This window comes from Schistocerca nitens, chromosome 4 (assembly GCF_023898315.1).
Source record: "Schistocerca nitens isolate TAMUIC-IGC-003100 chromosome 4, iqSchNite1.1, whole genome shotgun sequence".
NCBI lineage: Eukaryota > Metazoa > Arthropoda > Insecta > Orthoptera > Acrididae > Schistocerca > Schistocerca nitens.
This window is the reverse complement of record NC_064617.1, coordinates 786715294-786733512: the sequence shown is the minus strand read 5'-3', so window position 1 is coordinate 786733512 and position 18219 is coordinate 786715294. Positions and strand designations below refer to the sequence as shown.

General features: G+C 38.1%; 1 protein-coding gene across 2 annotated transcripts in view; it reads left to right on the top strand.

Moving 5' to 3' along the window:
- Positions 1-18219, top strand: part of LOC126253160 (putative aminopeptidase W07G4.4) — a 91554-nt gene that overhangs the window by 13643 nt on the left and 59692 nt on the right. For both annotated transcript variants that reach the window (XM_049954317.1, XM_049954318.1), the window contains exon 5: positions 13647-13765. In XM_049954317.1, the coding sequence (XP_049810274.1) occupies positions 13647-13765 (119 nt within the window). The remainder of the gene's footprint in view (positions 1-13646; positions 13766-18219) is intronic.

Below are 18219 nucleotides of genomic sequence, written 5' to 3'. Positions count from 1 at the left end.
GAATTGTGATCTAGTCTCATAACGTACAGATCCTAATAATTTGATTAGAGTATAGCAGATACATCAAAACAAGTAATACAGCTACTATAAAACTTTCTATAAAACTTACTCAGACAGATCAATAATTAAACAGCTTTGTAACTTTTATGTGAGGATACAGCAACATTTACACAAGTAAACAATTGATAAACTACATCCTGCCCAGATATTTAGTTCATCCTTCATGAAATCTCCTAGCATTGCTGATGTAGTGTGCCATGTAGGTTTTTCAGCGAATCTTGATTCATACCCGGAATGTTCTTGCCTTTTAATTTGTTGTAAAATTTCATTCCCATATACTCGACAGCCTAAACATATAAGTTTAAATGAATAGCAGGTGGCATAACATTATCTTTATTTCTCTTATTATATGAGTGATAGAAACAGTTTTCCTCGAGTAATTCTAAGTTGCTGTACAAAAAGATGCTGTCATATGTATGGATGGAGGGAACTGTTAATAATTCCAGATTTTTGAATGATGGGTGACATAATTTCCTTGGTTGTACTTCACATGTTTCTAATGATTTTTTTCTGTATTTTTAATGTGCTAATATGTTACTCGAATTTGCTGAAAAGACACCACCATACCTTACAACTAATAGAAAGTAACTTTTGTATGAGCTTTTCCTGATTTCTGTCAAATGCAAAGCTACATCATTAGTTTACTAATGACGTAAAGAAAAGACAGACTGGTGCTTACCATAAAGATGACACGATAAGTTGCAGACAGTCACCTGTCTGAATCTTAACATATCATCTTTACAGTAAGTAGCAATCATTATTTCCCTTACATTTTTGATATTCCTCTTGGAGCTTCCATTGTTTGATTTGCTTGCTATATACTCAAGTTGAAATTCTTATATAGGGTTAATCCTAAAAATTTTACAGAATCCACCTCATCTAGATCTTGAATATTAAGACTTATTTTAATTTTTTGAGATTTTGACTGTTTTGTTCTGAAATGGATCATAAGGGGTTTTGGGCTGTTCACGATTAAACTATTAGGCCCTAAGCTGAAACCGGGCTTCGAGAGGATTTATTGTATTGATGATGCAGACCAGGATATTTGCTGACTTATGGTCCTCAATTAATGCAAATGTATCATCCACAAATAAAACCAATGGGACGTTTGTATTGATGTGTAGTTTTTTTTCATCAGTGTTCTACCTGGTTCTTTTTATCACATAGTAGCACTTGCAACCTCCATTCCCAATTGTTCGCCAGATGTATTCCGATCTCTGTCTTCTTCAGTTTTTACCCTCTACAGCTCTCTCTAGTGCAGTGGAAATTATTCCCTGATGTTTTAACAGCTGTCCTATCATCCTGTCCCTTCATCTTGTCATTGTTTTCCATATGTTTCTTTCCTGACATTCCGTGGAGAACCTCTTTAATTTCTTACCTTATCAGTCCATAAAATTTACAGCATTCTTCTGTAGCAACACATCTCAAATTCTTTGAACCTCTTTTGTTCCCGTTTTTCCACAGTGCATGTTTCACTACTGTACAATTCTGTGCTTGAAACATACATTCTCAGAAATTTCTTCCTCAGATTAAGGCCTACATTTGATACTAGTAGACTTCTCTTAACCAGGAATACCCTTTTTGCCAGTGCTGGTTTGCTTTTTATCTCCTTTTTACTATGTCCATTATGTGTTATTTTGCTGTCTAGATATCAGAATTCCTTAACTGTGTCTACTTAGTCATCCCCAAGTTTCTTGCTGTTCTATTTCTGCTTCTTCTGTTACTTTAGTGTTCTTTTGATTTGCTCTCAATCCATATTCTGTATGCATTAGACTGTTCATTCCATTCAACAAATCCTGTAATTCTATGAAAAGGTTTTCAAATGCTGCTACCAATCACAAAAATTGTTGATAACCAAATTATTTATTTTGTGACATGTTTCAATGATTATAACTCATCATCAGGCTATTTCGTCGTTACAAAAACATTTAACACATGTTTATACAGATATTAAAATTTCTTTACATGACTGCTATGATCATTCTGCGAGAAGCTTATATCTGTACAAACATGTGTTAAATGTTTTTGTAATGCCAATATAGCCTGAAGATGAAGTGTAATCCTTGAAACATGTCACTAAATAAATAATTTAGTTGTCAACAAATTTTGTGAACAGTAGTGGTATTTGAAAACTGTTTCATACTTTCGAAACAGTCACAGTCAATTAATAGTCAATGCGACTTCAAATTATCCCGTAATTCTTCTTCACTTTCACTGAGGATAACAATGTCACCAACGAATCTTATCACTGATATCCTTTCACCTGGCATTTTAATACCACAGTTGAACCTTTCTTTTATTTCTGCCATTGCTTCTTTGATATACAGACTGAACTACAGGAGTGAAAACTACATCTGTGTCTTACACTATTTTTAATCAAACACTTCGTTCTTGGTTTTCCAGTCTTTTTGTTTCCTCTTGGTTCCTACATATATTTTATATTACCTGTCTTTCCCTATAATTCACTTCTATTTTTCTCAGAATTTCACACATCTTGTGCCATTTTACATTGTTGAACACATTTTCCAGTTTGACAGATCCTATGAACGTGTCTTGATTTTCTTCAGTCTTGCTTCCATTATCAACTGCAGCATCAAACTGCCTCCCTGGTTTTAGCCAAAGTGATCTTCAGCTAACAGATCCTCAGTTTACTTTTTCATTCTTCTGTACATAATTCTTATCAGCAATTTGGATGCATGAACTGTTAAGCCAATTCTGCATTAGTTTTTGCACCTTTTGGCTCTTGCTATCTTTGAATTGTGTGGATGATGTTTTTCCAAAAGTCTCATACATTCCATACAGCAATGTGAATAATTGTTTTCTTGCCACATCCCCCAATTATTTGAGAAATTCTGATGGAATGTTAATTATCCCCTCTGTTTTATTTGATCTTAAGTCATCCAAGGCATTTTAAATTCTTATTCTAATACTGGATCCACTATTTCATCCTTGTAATTCCCTGTTCCTTCTTCTATCACAACTTCAGGTAAGTCCTCTCCCTCATAGAGGCCTTCAGTGTACTCTTTCCACCTATGTGCTCCCTCCTCTGCATTTAACAGCGTAATTCCTATTGCACTCTTAATGTTACTGCCTTTGCTTCTAATTTCACTGAGGGTTGTTTGACTTATCTACATGCTGAGTCAACCCTTCTGACAATCAGTTCTCTTTCAATATCGTTGCGTTTTTCATGCAGCCATTTCATCTTAGCTTCCTTGCACTTCTTACAGTATTTATTTTATTCCTAAGTGACTTGTATTTCTGTATTCCTGAATTTCCGTGAATATTTTTGTACTTTCTTCGTTCATCAATCAACTGAAGTGATTTCTTTGCAGTTACCTTCTTTGTACCTATGATTTTCTTTCCAACTTCTGTGATTACCCTTTTTAGAGTTGTCCACTCCTCAGCTGAACTGCCTAATAAGCTACTCACTATCAGAGTATCGACATCCTCAGAGAACTTAAAGTGTGTCTCTTCATTCTTCAGTACTTCCGTATCCCATTTCTTTGTGCACTGATTTTTCATGACTAGTCTCTCAAACTTCGTTATTACTATGCTATAATGTGATTGTATATCTGCACCTGGTTATGCTTTACAATCTACTATCTGATTTATGCTCATGGTACAAGCAGTCGTTCTTCCCACGCACAATTCGTGAATGGAACAGGGAAGGGGGGATCAGATAGTGGTACAATAAGTACCCTCCGCCACACACCGTAAGGTGGCTCGCGGAGTATAGATGTAGATGTAGAATCCAACTGGAATCTTTCCATATCTCTTGGCCTTTTCCAAGTATACTACCTCCTCTTGTGATTCTTGAACAGAGTATTCCGTACTACTAGCTGAAATTTATTGCAGAACTCTCCTCCCTCATTCCTACTATCAAGCCCATATTGTCCCATTATCAATTCTTCCCTGCAACTACTTTCCAATTCCCGTTACCTTCTGAAATACCCATTCAGTGTCCTTGTAAACTTTCTCTGTGTCTTCATCTTCTGCTTGTAAAATCAGCTTGTATACCGTATTTACTCGAATCTAAGCCGCACTCGAATCTAAGCCGCACCTGAAAAGTGAGACTCGAAATAAAGGAAAAAAAATTTCCCGAATCAGAGCCGCACGTGAAATTTGAGACTCGAAATTCAAGGGGAGAGAAAAGTTTCAGGCCGCACCTCCAAATCGAAACAAAGTTGGTCCATTGTAATACGAGACACAATTTAGGTCGAATGAATGACGATACAGCTACAGTAGTTTGGTTCGAGTCGTAAGCTTAGCAGTTGAGCTTTACCAGGTAGCCACTGCTATGCGTCAGGCGCTCCGTCCGTATTCATACGGGTACCCTTCCTTTTTCACGTGCTTCGTCTGGTTTGAATCGATTGCTTATTTTGCTTTTATCTGATAAGTGCTATTTTCTTTGTTATAGGAGTTTATGCCACTCTAAGCTGAAAATGCATTACTGTACTGTGTCATGCATTGTTTGTCGCATTCTGATAGTGCGTGTTTACCGCCTGTCACTGCTCACGGCATGGCTCGCTTTTGTGCGCGCTACCGCAGCTTACAATAAAAAAAGAAAGAGAGGAATCATCTTATTAGCGAAGCAATGGCAAGAGATTGCTATTTGCTGTTACCTACACTGCTGCTTTCTTTGATAATGATCAACAAGAACCAAATAATAGACTGCGTATAATAGAACATGTTCTGAACGAGAGTTAGGCGAAAATTTTTCTCCGTTTGAAAATCTTTGCGGCCGCTTCTTTAGTACATCAAATTCTGCACAGAAATTAGTCTTAGATTTAAAAATCTAGTCAGTTGCCGTGCTTGCTTCATTTCCGACTATCACTAATAGGCATAAGAATAATACGAATATAAACATGACACGATACGTATATTCTTCCGCGTTTGCTATTGTCTCACTATAGTTTCGTATTTTATTAGGCAGACAGGATTTAAATGAGATAGCAGCAAATGTGAAAGAATACATGGCAAAATATTTATATTCGTATTCTTTCTTATGGTGCAGAGCATACTGCATGTGATTCACATTTCTTCAGGTTCCTATTAGCAACCATCTCTTCTCACAGGTAGGAAAAAATTCAGAACGTAGAGTTGGCCACATTGACAAACATCCCTAACAGTCTTGCCAGTCGGATTTTCGTAGTACATTTAAATTCTGCTACATTCGAAGATGAACAATATGGAATTTGTATTTAGTTCGTTGGATAATGTATGAAAATGCAGTGGTCAAAACTCTGGGCGGAGAAAAAAAGCTCGTCTTCCACTTTTTTTTTACTGACGCAGAGGTTTTGGCGCCAATATTTATCTTTGTGCCTACAAAGAATGCCTGTGTAGCACTACATATATTTGACGGCAGAAGTTAGTTGTGGCGGCACCTACCAACATTTTTCAGAACTTCCGCTTGCTTTGCACTCGATTCTAAGCCGCAGGCGGTTTTTTGGATTACAAAAACCAGAAAAAAAGTGCGGCTTAGATTCGAGTAAATACGGTACCTGAACTGTTGTCGTCGATATTGGTTTACTGTAGATTCTGATGAGGACCATCCCATCACTGTACTGTGTACAGTAATTCGGTCTCTCACCTTGGTATTCATAATGAATCCTACTCCCATTATACCATTTTCCGCTGCTGTTGATAGAACCCTATACTCGTCTTACTAGAAATCCTTGTTTTCTTTCTTCACTCACTGCACTGTGTTTCGATTAAATTTCCATTTTCAGATTTTCTATCTTTTTTATTATGTTCAGATTTCTGAAATTCCCAACCCGCTCATAGAACATTATCCTTTCACATTGACAGTTCCCTCCCAGAGATCCAAATGGGGGCTAGGCTGGAATCTTTCGCCGATGGAGAGATCATGATGATACTTTTTCAGTTACAGGCCACATGCACTTCAGATACATGTGTCTCTTTAATGCAGTGGTTTCCATTGCCTTTTGCATCCTCATGCTGTTGGTCATTGCTGATTCTCCTGCCTTTTAGGGGGAATTTCCCACCCCATGTCCAAGAGTGTGCCCTGAACCTTTCTCCTTTCCTCTGTACACTCTGAAAAGTCCATTGGCAGAATGAGGTTGACATCTTATGTTGCAGGTCTTCCGCTGCCATTGCTGATGATTTTTATTCAAAATTTAAACAGTGCCAAGGTTTGAACATGGGACCCAGGATGTTACGATTACTAGACAAAGACATTACCCCTGGTCCACAGATAGGTTATTAATGTGGAATAAAAACAAAGTAGGTCCTAGAATAGATCTCTGAGGGACAGCTAAGCCTTTCAAGTTTATAGATTAGAAGTGCACGATTTACTGAGTCGAAGGCTTTTGCGACATAAAAGTTTCCTGCAACTTTATTCTTATTGTCCAATGATGTGCTAATCTTGGCACCAAACTTGTTAAATGCATCTATAGTTCTTTTTCCTCACTGAAAGCCAAATTTATTTTCCAATAAAATTTTGACTCTGGGTGGCAGCTGCTTCTACAAATACCTTTGACATGATTGAAAGAATAGCTGGGATGATAATTTCCCATATTCTCTCTTGACCCTTTTCTGAATAGCTGCTTTACTTCTATGTACTTAACCACCTCTGGGAAAGGGCCATGTTCCCATCTCAGCCTGCAGATTTTTTGGTTTTTATAATTTTAATATAATATTCGCTAAGTATATTGCTGAAAATGTTTTAAATTTTGTGAGGCATTCAGACTTTTTTTATCTATTTGGAAGGGATATACTGAGGTTCTCATAATCTGCAGCATTAACATTTGATGATTTCACTACAGTCATGAAGAACTCCTTTAAGCATTCTGACATTTCAGCTGTGTGTATAGCAATCTCATTTTCAAGTATAATTTTACAAATTTCAGGACTATAGCCTGCAATAGTTAATTCAGATTTTACAACTGACCACACACTGCCTTTGAGTTATTCTGATGTCTCAGAAATAATTCATTATTTGTCATTTGCTTTGCTGCCTTCATAACTTTAGTGTAGTTTTGTATCATTTAACATTCAACGAAGTCAACATTTTTATTATATCTTAATTCCTTAACTAGCTGCTGTTAATATTTAGAAAAATGCTTAAAAGTGCTTCAAAATTTGCAGTGCTTGGAATATTTTGGTCATAATGCCAGTCTGTCACATTCAGGTTATTAGGAAATAAAATCAGATGTTCTTGAATGAAGTACTTTTTATGTAGGCTTTTTTTTTTTTTTTTTTACATGGGATTTCCCTACTTGCTCTAGGCAGCTCAGTGAATAATGCTGAATGATCAGAAATGCCTAAATACAAACAAAAGTTATACATAACTCATTAAAATATTGCCAATACAGGTAGCTGACCAAGCATTTTCTCTGGTAGATTCAGAAAAATTTAGGTTTTCCGTGATTTCCCTAAATCACTCCAGGTAAATGCTGGGATGGTACCTCTGAAAGGGCACGGCCGACTTCCTTCCCCATCCTTCCCTAATCAGATGAGACCGATGACCTCGCTGTCTGGTCTCCTTCCCCAAAAACAACAACATCATCATTCAGAAAAATTTAATTTGAAAACATATCTTTTTATTAAGTCAAAGTCAGGTGTTCTACTAAACACTCAGATTTATGTAGGAAATGCTCAGTTTTTCACTCTCATTGTGATTCTATAAATCAACATTATATCATCATTTAGGTCCCTTAGCTCAACACACCAATTTTTAAAAATATGCTATTCATTTAAACAGTTAAACTGACATCTTAACACAGTAGTCTAATTCAGAATGAACAAGTGTGCATGAGAATCTTCATCATGGAGCTCATTTTTAATTAACAGTTTCCAGACTTTCACAAAACTTTTGTTTTCTGTACTGGATATTTGGTCCCTGAGATTAGTTACATTTAGTTATGGGAATTTTCAGAATATGCTGAGGTTTTATAAGAAATATTTCATTCTGGCTACATGGAGTCATGGAGTACACTGTTCAAATTTAGAAAGTTGAGTTTCATTTTTCCCACTCCGTGCTGACTTAATGCAATGAATTCTATATGGAGGGGGGTGGGGGCGGCCAAAAAATATAGGTTAGCTGCCATTGTTTCATGTTATGCGTATTGTTATTTCTTGACTGTACTTAGTATATCAAATCAACATTTTGCTAATTAGGCTGCTGAGCTAATGAAATTATCATCAGCTACATGTTGTGAGTCAAAGCTTTCATCATTTTTACCTATCCTGGTTCTTGTAACTACGTTGCTCTACCACTTCACTGACTTTCGAGCTGTTCTCTTGTATACGTACCATATTAAATACTATCCTAGCTTGTAAGTTTGTAACAGACATAAAATTTAAAGAAATGTGTAACATACACTGCTTAATAGAAATACAGTATAACCCCACTTTTACATCCCAGAATTGATATTTTCACACTGCTTAGGACATTTTTGTTGGTCCCTTCAAATTCTCTGTTTTCAGAATGTTAATTCTCAATTGCTTTTGCATTATCACAATTATTACTTTGCCACCATTTGCAGTTAATGAAACAAGAAGGAGGGAAAAACTTTGTAACTGAGATATGACGACACTGGCAAAAGCTGAGCTCTAGTCTCCCTAGTTATGAACCAGTAGAAGTAGTAAAAGATCAACCAACTCTTACTGCTAATGCTTTGCCTCCCAACATCACCAACCTAACAGTAACTACAATTTGTGTCATTCATAGTTGCATAACTGAACAAAGCGGTTCGTTATGCTGAAATGCACATCTTATTCGGAATGGAAGTGTACTTGGTGATGGTAAACAAGAGATACAGTAGCTCCTATTTATTGTTAAAAAGTACAACAGAAACAGCCCACACTAACTTCGATTTGCAGAGAGATGTTGTCAAGTGGTGTATGACTACTTTTTTTTCCTTCAGAATACTTACTGATTTCTGAAGTAGTGGTTATGTTGGGAATTAATAGCAAAACCTAAACAGTTTAAATACAGTCATAATTTAAACACTCTGTCAGTGCGTCTTTCGGAATACAACCCCGTTTCTGAGATGTTGGTAATGATAATACCTGACAGTAGCGATGAAACGACCATCTGGTTTTGACAGCCAATTGGCCAGTGAATTGTTTCACTGCTCAGCTTTGTTTTCTCTCTCCAGGTGTTTGTGTTTCACTTCACCAGCTGACACAGGTCTCTAATGTTTGTGTCTGTTACATGAAGGTTTTCACTCAGTCTCTGATTGAGAGTGATTTCACTTATATATTCTTTCAGACTTTCTTGTTATATATGAAGGATGTCTAGGTTTGTCAACTTTTTATGAGACAAGTAATGTATCCCATTTCAGGAGGTTAATAAAAGGTAATATTTCTAAAAATATTTGTGTGTTGGGGGGGGGACTTCATTTTATGTGTTACACATTAAGGAAATCTCAGCAGACCATTGCTGGATATTGTAGGAACTGTGAACGCTAACACGTGCTGAGAGCTACTTCGTATGAGCAAAAGGTTACTGCTTATATTAACCTCCTCTCCTCCACTCCCCCTTCCCCTCCCCTTCTCCTCCGAAAATTTGCCTGCCTGTACTCAGAATGGAGCACACTACATTCTGGTCAACCAGGAGAGCAGGCAAATGCAGGAACTAGTGAGCACCTGCTGCTAACAAGTAGCGGATGATACATGTCACCTCTCCACTGCTCCTGCTGTCCTGGTTGGCAGCACAGATGACATAACATTTAGCTTACAGCAGTCCAAAGGAGTGTGAACATGGTGTCCAGGCCGTTTACAGTGATTGTTAGAATTAGGCTTAACTGTGAAACTGAAGTATCAATATATGAATATGAACAGTACTTCTTCATGCCTGAGGAGTATGTATACCTGCTACTTTTCAAAGGCTGTAAAATGTGTAAAAGTTTGTGTGAATGAGTGTGATTTGTATGTATGTAGCCACTAGTGTAATTTTCTGCACAACGTATTTACCTTCCACACGCAAAAAATGATAGAATAAGTATTTAAGGGCAAGATTAAAATGGTTTTTAATTTATGAACATCATCAAGCCTTTTCAGTAAAACATAATGCAAATAGTCACTAAAATTTGGCGGTATTCCTTTCTTCTTGATGTGCCTGTAAAGGAACTTTTATGCTCAACTTCATACTCCCAGCGATACATCAGCATCATTAGTGCGTTAACAGAATGTGGACCTACGTAATCAATAGCAGTATTTCAATCAGTTTAAAATAATGAAAAGAAGAATTAGTCTATTCAGAACACAATGAAATAAATATGTTCAATGCTAATTTTAACTTTGGTGTATACCCTGAGATGTCTTCACTTATCCTGGGGTAGGTCTACCTCTCAGCCGTATGTGTACTCTGGTTATATACCATTCCTATAGTTCAATGAATGAAAGTATTACAGACAGACTTCATGCAAAAGAATGAATGAATAGTCCAACCAATGTTAAAACTACAATTGAATGAATTGATGGTTTTCATTCTGTTGTTCCCATCATTACCTGACAGCACAATTAAAATTATCTTCACATTCCACTCAGTATCGTGTACTACAAAATTATATTATGCCACTGTGTATATACATACATTTAACTTCATGGTGACATGTATAGAATATTCAGGGTATTTCAAAATGATATAGGGGGTTTAAAGCTTTGTAGTATTTATTACATTCAGCTTACAATCATAAATAATACATTATATGAAAGAGCAATTCAGAGTTTTTCTTAAGTGTTCAATGTGAACACCATTCGTCACACATCGATTTGACAGCCAAATTCTTCCCAAATCTTGATAAGCAAGGCTGGAATAATTGTTGCAACAACTGCTTCAGTCCTGTTTCTTAAGTTAGCTGGATCAGCAGGTTGCAGAGGCACATACTCATTTATGAAATACGACAAAAATCTCGTGGTGTCTGGTTGTATGAGAATGTAAAAGTCATGGAAAACAAACTCTATCATCCAGCCTCTTGCAGCCAATCTAGTGGTTGGGTACAATGTCGTTTAACCAGTTAACTCAGGACCTTTGCCTTTCGCGGGCAAGTGCTCTACCAACTGAGCTACCCAAGCACGACTCATGCCCCGTCCTCACAGCTTTGCTTCCGCCTGTACCTCGTCTCCTACCTTCCAAACTTTACAGAAGCTCTCCTGCGAAACTTGCAGGACTAGCACTCCTGAAAGAAAGGATATTGCGGAGACATGGCTTGTAGTCTGCATGCTTTAGAGCTTGTAAGAATTGCAAACAATAAGAACTGAGTTATAAGTGTCTTCTTAAAAGCCCCCACAAAGATGTCACTGGAATTTCTAATCCATGACGAGCCTTCTGAACTGATTTCGTGGTTCTATGTGTGAAAGACCCACTTGTTCATCATCTTTAGTCACTCTGTTGTTCCATACTCTTCCATTTGCGCACAGGTGTGCCAAAAAAAAAAAAACTGTTTGAGTTGCTCTATCATGTACTTTATTGTTTATAATTGTAAGTAAAATGTAATACATGCTACGAAGCTTTAAAACTGTATATTCATTTTGCAGCATCCCGTTAATCTGTCATTGGGTCTGCCATCTTCTGTAATCACCTGTTGCCAACTGATATCCTGTATCTGGAATATTTTTTTTTAAATTATTTTTAATGCACAATGCAGTAAGTTTTTTTATTTGAAGTTAGATATACTTCTTCCCTAAAGTTTTACATTTACAAATTTGTTACATATGTTCAGGTCTTTCATCACTTCCAGATTTCTGCTAAATTTTTGATGTAGACAACATAAATTCCACAGCTTTTCAGCACCCTCCCTATATCCACAGTATCCTTGTCAGACTCTATGCTCATTTTGCACCCACCTCTCTATCCTACGGCTTCTACACCTGTGACTGTCCCTGCTGTAAGACGTGCCCTATGTATCCTCCTTCCATGACCTATAACAGTTACTATAACTAGTAAAACATATACTATCAGAGGGAGAGCCACCTGTGAAACGACACATCTTATATCAGCTGTTATGTAAACACTGCTGGGCCTTCTACATTGGCATGACCACCACCAAGTTACCAGTTGAGATGGGTTGACATAGACAGAGGGTGTACACTGCCAACACAATATATCCTGTTGCAGAGGATACTCTACAGCATGACATTTGTGATCTTGGTGCTTGTTTCACCATACGTAGCATCTGGATTCTTCCCCAAGACACAATTTCTCAAAACTCCACAGGTGGGAAGTGACATTACAAAATATCCGTGGTTCTCACCACCCATTTGGCCTAAATTTAATGTTAATTTCTTCGGTCTCAGTATTTCTTCTCAGCAACTTTTCCTTTCTCCACTCCCTTTTACTTTTCTATCTCTTTTATTTTCCATCCTGCCTATTTTTCCCTGTCCCCTACCTCTATCACATACAATGCACTTAGATTTCTGCTCTTATTAACTCGTGCTTAAAGTCTTTGCAGTAATCTGTTTCTTGCCTATTACTCTATCTTCCACCTTTAAGTTCTCAGGTTTTGAAATCTTGTACAGTGCAGTCCCCATCAATCAAGCAATCAGTCTTTCTTTCTCATCCCATCCTGTAAGTCTCCCCTAACCTGGGGTTCTAAATGACTTTCCCAAATTTATCCCTCTTCCTAAACCTCAACAGTACTTTTCCTTCACCCCTCTTCCTTCCCCTTCAACCTTTCTGCTAGGAGGAGGGGCCATTGGCTCCGTAAGCTTGCAAACTTGAATATCTTGTGTATGTGTGTTTTACTGCTGTTGCTTGTTGAGTGGATTTTTAACTACCTGGTTATAAATTTCACATTGTATTGATAAACTAAAAGAAATGATAGGAAAACCTCCACAAGAAATTGAAACAAAACAAGCTATAATACTGGATTTTTTCATCAAAAAGTATCAACTACCAATGTATTCATGAAGTTTATAACTAATGTATGTGCATAAAAAGTAATTTCCCACCATTTACATAGTCCTGCAATTTGTATCACTTTTTTAAAGTCCCCTGAAAATTGTAAAAGAGAGGTTCCACTGTAGTTGCTCTACCATATAAGCCAGCATAGACAGTAATTATGTTTTCATTTAAATCCCAGTTATGTGATATTTCCTATTTATTAAACTACAACCATAGCAGTAGCTACTGAAAATCTAGTATGTCATTTCAAAAGAAGAGTTAGAATATTTTTAATTTGCCATATATGAACTCATGCCAGAGGAAAATTTCACTTGAGAAAATTAAAATTAGAAGTAGAAAGATGGTAATCAATTACCTTCAAGAGATAAAATTTTATGTACTCCCAGTAGTCATATACAGTAAAAAAAAAAAAAAAAAAAAAAAGGCCTCGCTACCTTTCAGAATGTTAGTCTCTTCCTTAGGGAGGAAAGAGGGATATCTTGGGGAAGATTAGAAAGGAGAGGCAGGACACTTAAGGTCCCAGGATGACAGGAACCCACCAGTTATGAAATCTGTAATTGTGCTTTTTTTGTTTCTATTGACGACATTTAGAATTACACCTCCTGAAGGCAAGTGCACAACAGCTTTTTTTCACTTTTTAAGTATATATTCCAGAGTATTTTCGTTTTAGTTGTAATAATATTACATTATAAATAATCTACCTTCCTTGTCACAGCCTCTTCAGCTACGTGAAGATGTGCCCAGTAAAAGCAGCAAGGTCAAAAATATTGGAGTGGTTGGTAGCTGTGACCTGCGTGAAGTCATTAAGAATGCTGTTGCCATCGAAAGTGGGAGGTAATCAACTGAATATGCAATCCTAACTCATCTTAAGACTACAACCATTAACACATTCCACACTGCTATGTACGCGCCTTGACTGTGCAGGTGCACTGGCGATTTTCAAGCAACTTTAATGAGTAAGTGTACAATAACAAATGGCCTCAAAGGCACATTTCTAGCATCATTTGAAACTCCATACTTTATAGATTAGGAAACATATAGTCTTATATGAGGTGTGATTGGAAAGTTTTAAGAATGGATCCGCTACTGCCTACTAGTTAGGCGGGCAGGTCAGGTACAGTGTGTTAACTGTAAGATGGCAGAGTTGTGATGGGAGTGCGGGGAGAGGAGGAAGCAAGCATTGGCTGGCGAGGGGTGAGGAGCCGTTGGGGTGCGGGTGGGGGGAGACAAGGCACGCCTACCAGTTGCAGTGCTGGCACTACAAATTGCGCGTCATGCTTACACGAAAGCATACGAAAGGCTTGGAAGTAAAACTCGCTTTAAATGTTGTTTGTAAACAAAACTGAAATCGTTATGTACATTAAAATCTATATATATATATAAAAATGAATGTATGTATGTTTGTCTACTATGCGCTCACAAACCATTCATCCGATTGCAATGAAACTTTGGTGAGTTGTTCTCCGAACGCCCAAAAAGAATAATGGACAATGTTTCAACAGTTGGGTCACTGTAGCATGCGTAGTGCAATTGATTAAATAGAGGCTTGTCATGCAGCAGACCCGGGTTCGATTCCCACTGCTTGCAATTTTTTTATTTATTATTTTTTTTCATTTTATTTCATTCCCCGCAATGTTAAACTATTAATTATAAAATTTAAATATACTTAAACAGGTCTTATAGTATAACGTAACAGTCAATCTTTATATATAAAAATGAATGTATGTATGTATGTACGTCTGCCCTCTGTGTGTTTCCATTTCAGATATTTTGTTCGCGGAAATGGAAACTCACCTTTTCTTGCTAGGCGTTTGTGGTGATATGCCACGATGATTCTTGGAAAACTGTTTGAATCTTCCAATGCTACGCATGCTTTGTCCTGTGTATGTAGCAGCTCTCACTGAAGATTTGTAAATGAGGTGAAGCAATTTTTTCTGCTCCCTTTCCCTTTCTCAGCATTCAATCACACGCAATATAATTTTGCTAGCATCGCTAAGTAATACTGGTTTCCTTCTAACTGTAGCCCTACCGGTATGGGTTGTTGGCGATTCCCAAGATGGGCCAGCAACTGCCTCTTCACTCATTTTGATAATATTTAGCACAACTGCACAATAAAAACACGCAGAACAGTACAGCGCAAAACAATAACGAAGCAGACGACAATGGCTACCTTGTACAACACAGTCAGCTACGTAATGTTGGCAGCAGTCGAAACTGCGTGCCTACCGAAGCCTCCCGACGTTTACCGACTTCTACCGATTCAGGACTAGGAAGAGGTCTGCCATCTAAAAGTTTACACACTGTACATGGAGGCTGGGGAGTGAGTCATTGCCTTGTCCTTGAACGCCCTCTGACAGGAAACTGTGTTTCCTTATTCAGTTCATTGTGGCAGCTGATTGTGTGTGGGTCTGTTAGGGCTCGTTGCCGGATTCTGTCTCCGGGAAAGTGGACATAAAAACGGAGCAACAAGTTTGTATGAAATTTTGTTTTAAAACTGTGAAATCAGCTTCTGAGACATAAGAAATACTAAAAACAGCTTTTGAAGATAATTGTATGAGCCAGTCAAATGTTTTTGTCTGGTTCAACAGATTTAAAAATGGTCGCGAATCATTTGAAAATGGACCATGGTCCGGCCGTCCTTCCACCTCAAAAACGAATGAAAATGTTGTGAAAGTTCATGATTTAGTGCGCTCTGATCGTAGACTTACAATTAGGTAGATGGCTGATGAACTTAATTTAAGTTTCTATGCAGTTCAGTCAATTTTAACTGAAGATGTGAACTTGAGTCGAGTGTCTGAAAAATTCATTCGAAAAGTGTTGTCAAGTGACCAGAGACAATACCGACTTGAAGTGTGCCAAGATCTGACTAACTGGACTAAAAATGACCCAGATTTGTTAAATAGGGTAATTACAGGTGATGAATCGTGGGTATATGGATATGATTCTGAAACCAAAGTGCAGTCTTTGCAGTGGAAGACTCCAGGTTCACCACGACCAAAAAAAGCATGGCAAAGTTGGTGGAAGGTGAAGACTATGTTGGTGATTTTTTTCGATTCTACCGGTATTGTGCATCATGCATTTACCCCTGGAGGACAGACAATTAACCAGGAATACTACAAATGTGTCCTTGAGTGTTTGCGCAAAAAGGTGCGGAAGAAAAGGCCTGCATTGTGGAGAGACAGGAGTTGGGTGCTTCGGCTCATCATGCCATCTCCATCATTGAATTTTTCACCAAATTCAAAATTCCTGTGCTTCCACAACCACCATATTCCCCTGATTTGGCCACTGCGAACTTCTACATGTTTCCTAAACTGATTTTTCACTGAAAGGGAAGTGATTTGACTTGATTGAAAACATCCAGGCAAATACGGAGAGTGTCCTTAACACACTTCAGGAAAAAAAAAATTCCAGGGATGTTTCCAAAAGTGGAAACACTGTTGGAGTCTGCGTGTTCAGTCAGAAGGGTACTATTTTGAAGGAGATGCATCACAGTAGCATGTAAGTATCACCATTGTACAATTAAAAGCCCATTCTTAAAACTTTCCAATCACACCTCGTATATACTGTGTACTTGCATCGGTAGAGGTGTACCAGCATTCCCAAAAACATGAGAAACCTTCACCTGGAAAATTTTTTACATTTTTTAACATGATTTCTGGTGTTTATAATAAAAAGAATTTGGGTAACAGGAGGGTTTTTACGAGGGCGGTTCAGAAAGTAACCTCCGATTGGTCACAGTGCGGGTTGTGGGGGGAGTAGCGACACCATCTGTGCGTTCACGCACTCAACAGGTCAGTCGGCATCAAGCCGTGGTCGAGTGAACGTCGTACCTGCGCTAGTTTAGTTTTTGTGGCAGTTTGAAATGTGTGCTGCAATAGAAAACCCCGCCAAATGTGAAGTGCGTGCTGTCATAAGGTTTTTTACAGGCAAAGGATATCCTGCAGCAGCTATTCATCGTGAGCTTTGTGCCGTGTACGGACCAAGAGTTATGAGTGAAGGAGTTGTCCGTGAATGGGTACGTTTATTTAAAAGTGGACGAGAAAACGTTCATGAAGAAGAGAGGAGTGGTAGACCATCATTGGTGACTGACGAACTCGTTCAGACAGTTGATGCAAAAGTTCGTGAAAATCGACGTTTCTCAATGTCGGAGTTGTCTATTGGTTTTCCACAGATTTCTAAGACTCTCTTGTACGAGATAGTGACAGCAAGATTGGGTTACCGTAAGTTCTGTGCACGATGGGTGCCCAAAATTCTTACCGACCACCACAAAACTCAAAGAATGGCCTCTGCATTAGACTTTCTGTCACGTTATGAGGACGAAGGAGAATCATTGTTAAACAGAATCGTGACCGGTGACGAAACCTGGATTAAGTACGTGAACCCTGAGACAAAAGAACAATCAAAGATGTGGGCACATTCAAATTCGCCTACCAAACCAAGAAAAGCCTCGCAAGATTTTTCTGCCAGAAAACTGATGGCGACGGTGATTTGGGATGCCAAAGGGGTGTTGTTGGTTGAATTCATGGAACGTGGTACGACCATTAATCAAGACATGTACTGTTAAACAATAAAAAAGTTACGACGGGCTATACAGAACAAACGCCGTGGTATGCTGACTTCCGGTATCGTTTTTTTGCACGATAACGCCCGTCCTCACTCTGCTCGCAGAACAACGGCCCTTCTTGAGTCCTTCAAGTGGGACGTTATCAACCATCCACCTTACAGCCCAGACCTGGCGCCAAGTGATTATCACCTCTTCATGCATTTGAAGAAATGGCTCGGGTCACAGCGGTTTGATGACGACGAAGAGCTCAAAGATGCGGTCACAGGCTGGCTCCAGGCACAAGCGGGTGATTTTTATGCAGAAGGAATTTCAAAGCTTGTGAAGAGATACGATAAGTGCCTCAATCGCTATGGAGACTATGTAGAAAAATAGTGCAAAGATGTAGTTGTAAGATGTATATATTAAAATATTTTTATTTAACTTGGTGTATTTTTTTAAATCAACCGGAGGTTACTTTCTGAACGGCCCTCGTATTTATTATTTTATGATATAAAATGATTACATATATTTTACACATAATTCACTTTAAAGGGGTAACCCTGCAAGCACTGAGGTACACAGAGTCCTATGTCACAGTCTTTGCACTACCATCTGCTTTCTTTTCTTGCCCGCTTGCTGGTTTCTTTCTTCCCTTTATTAGAGCAAACTGTGCAATAATGCATAGAATTTACTTTGTTGGCAGTGAGAGGTACATTTTCTGGAAAGTGACGACCAAGATTTCTGT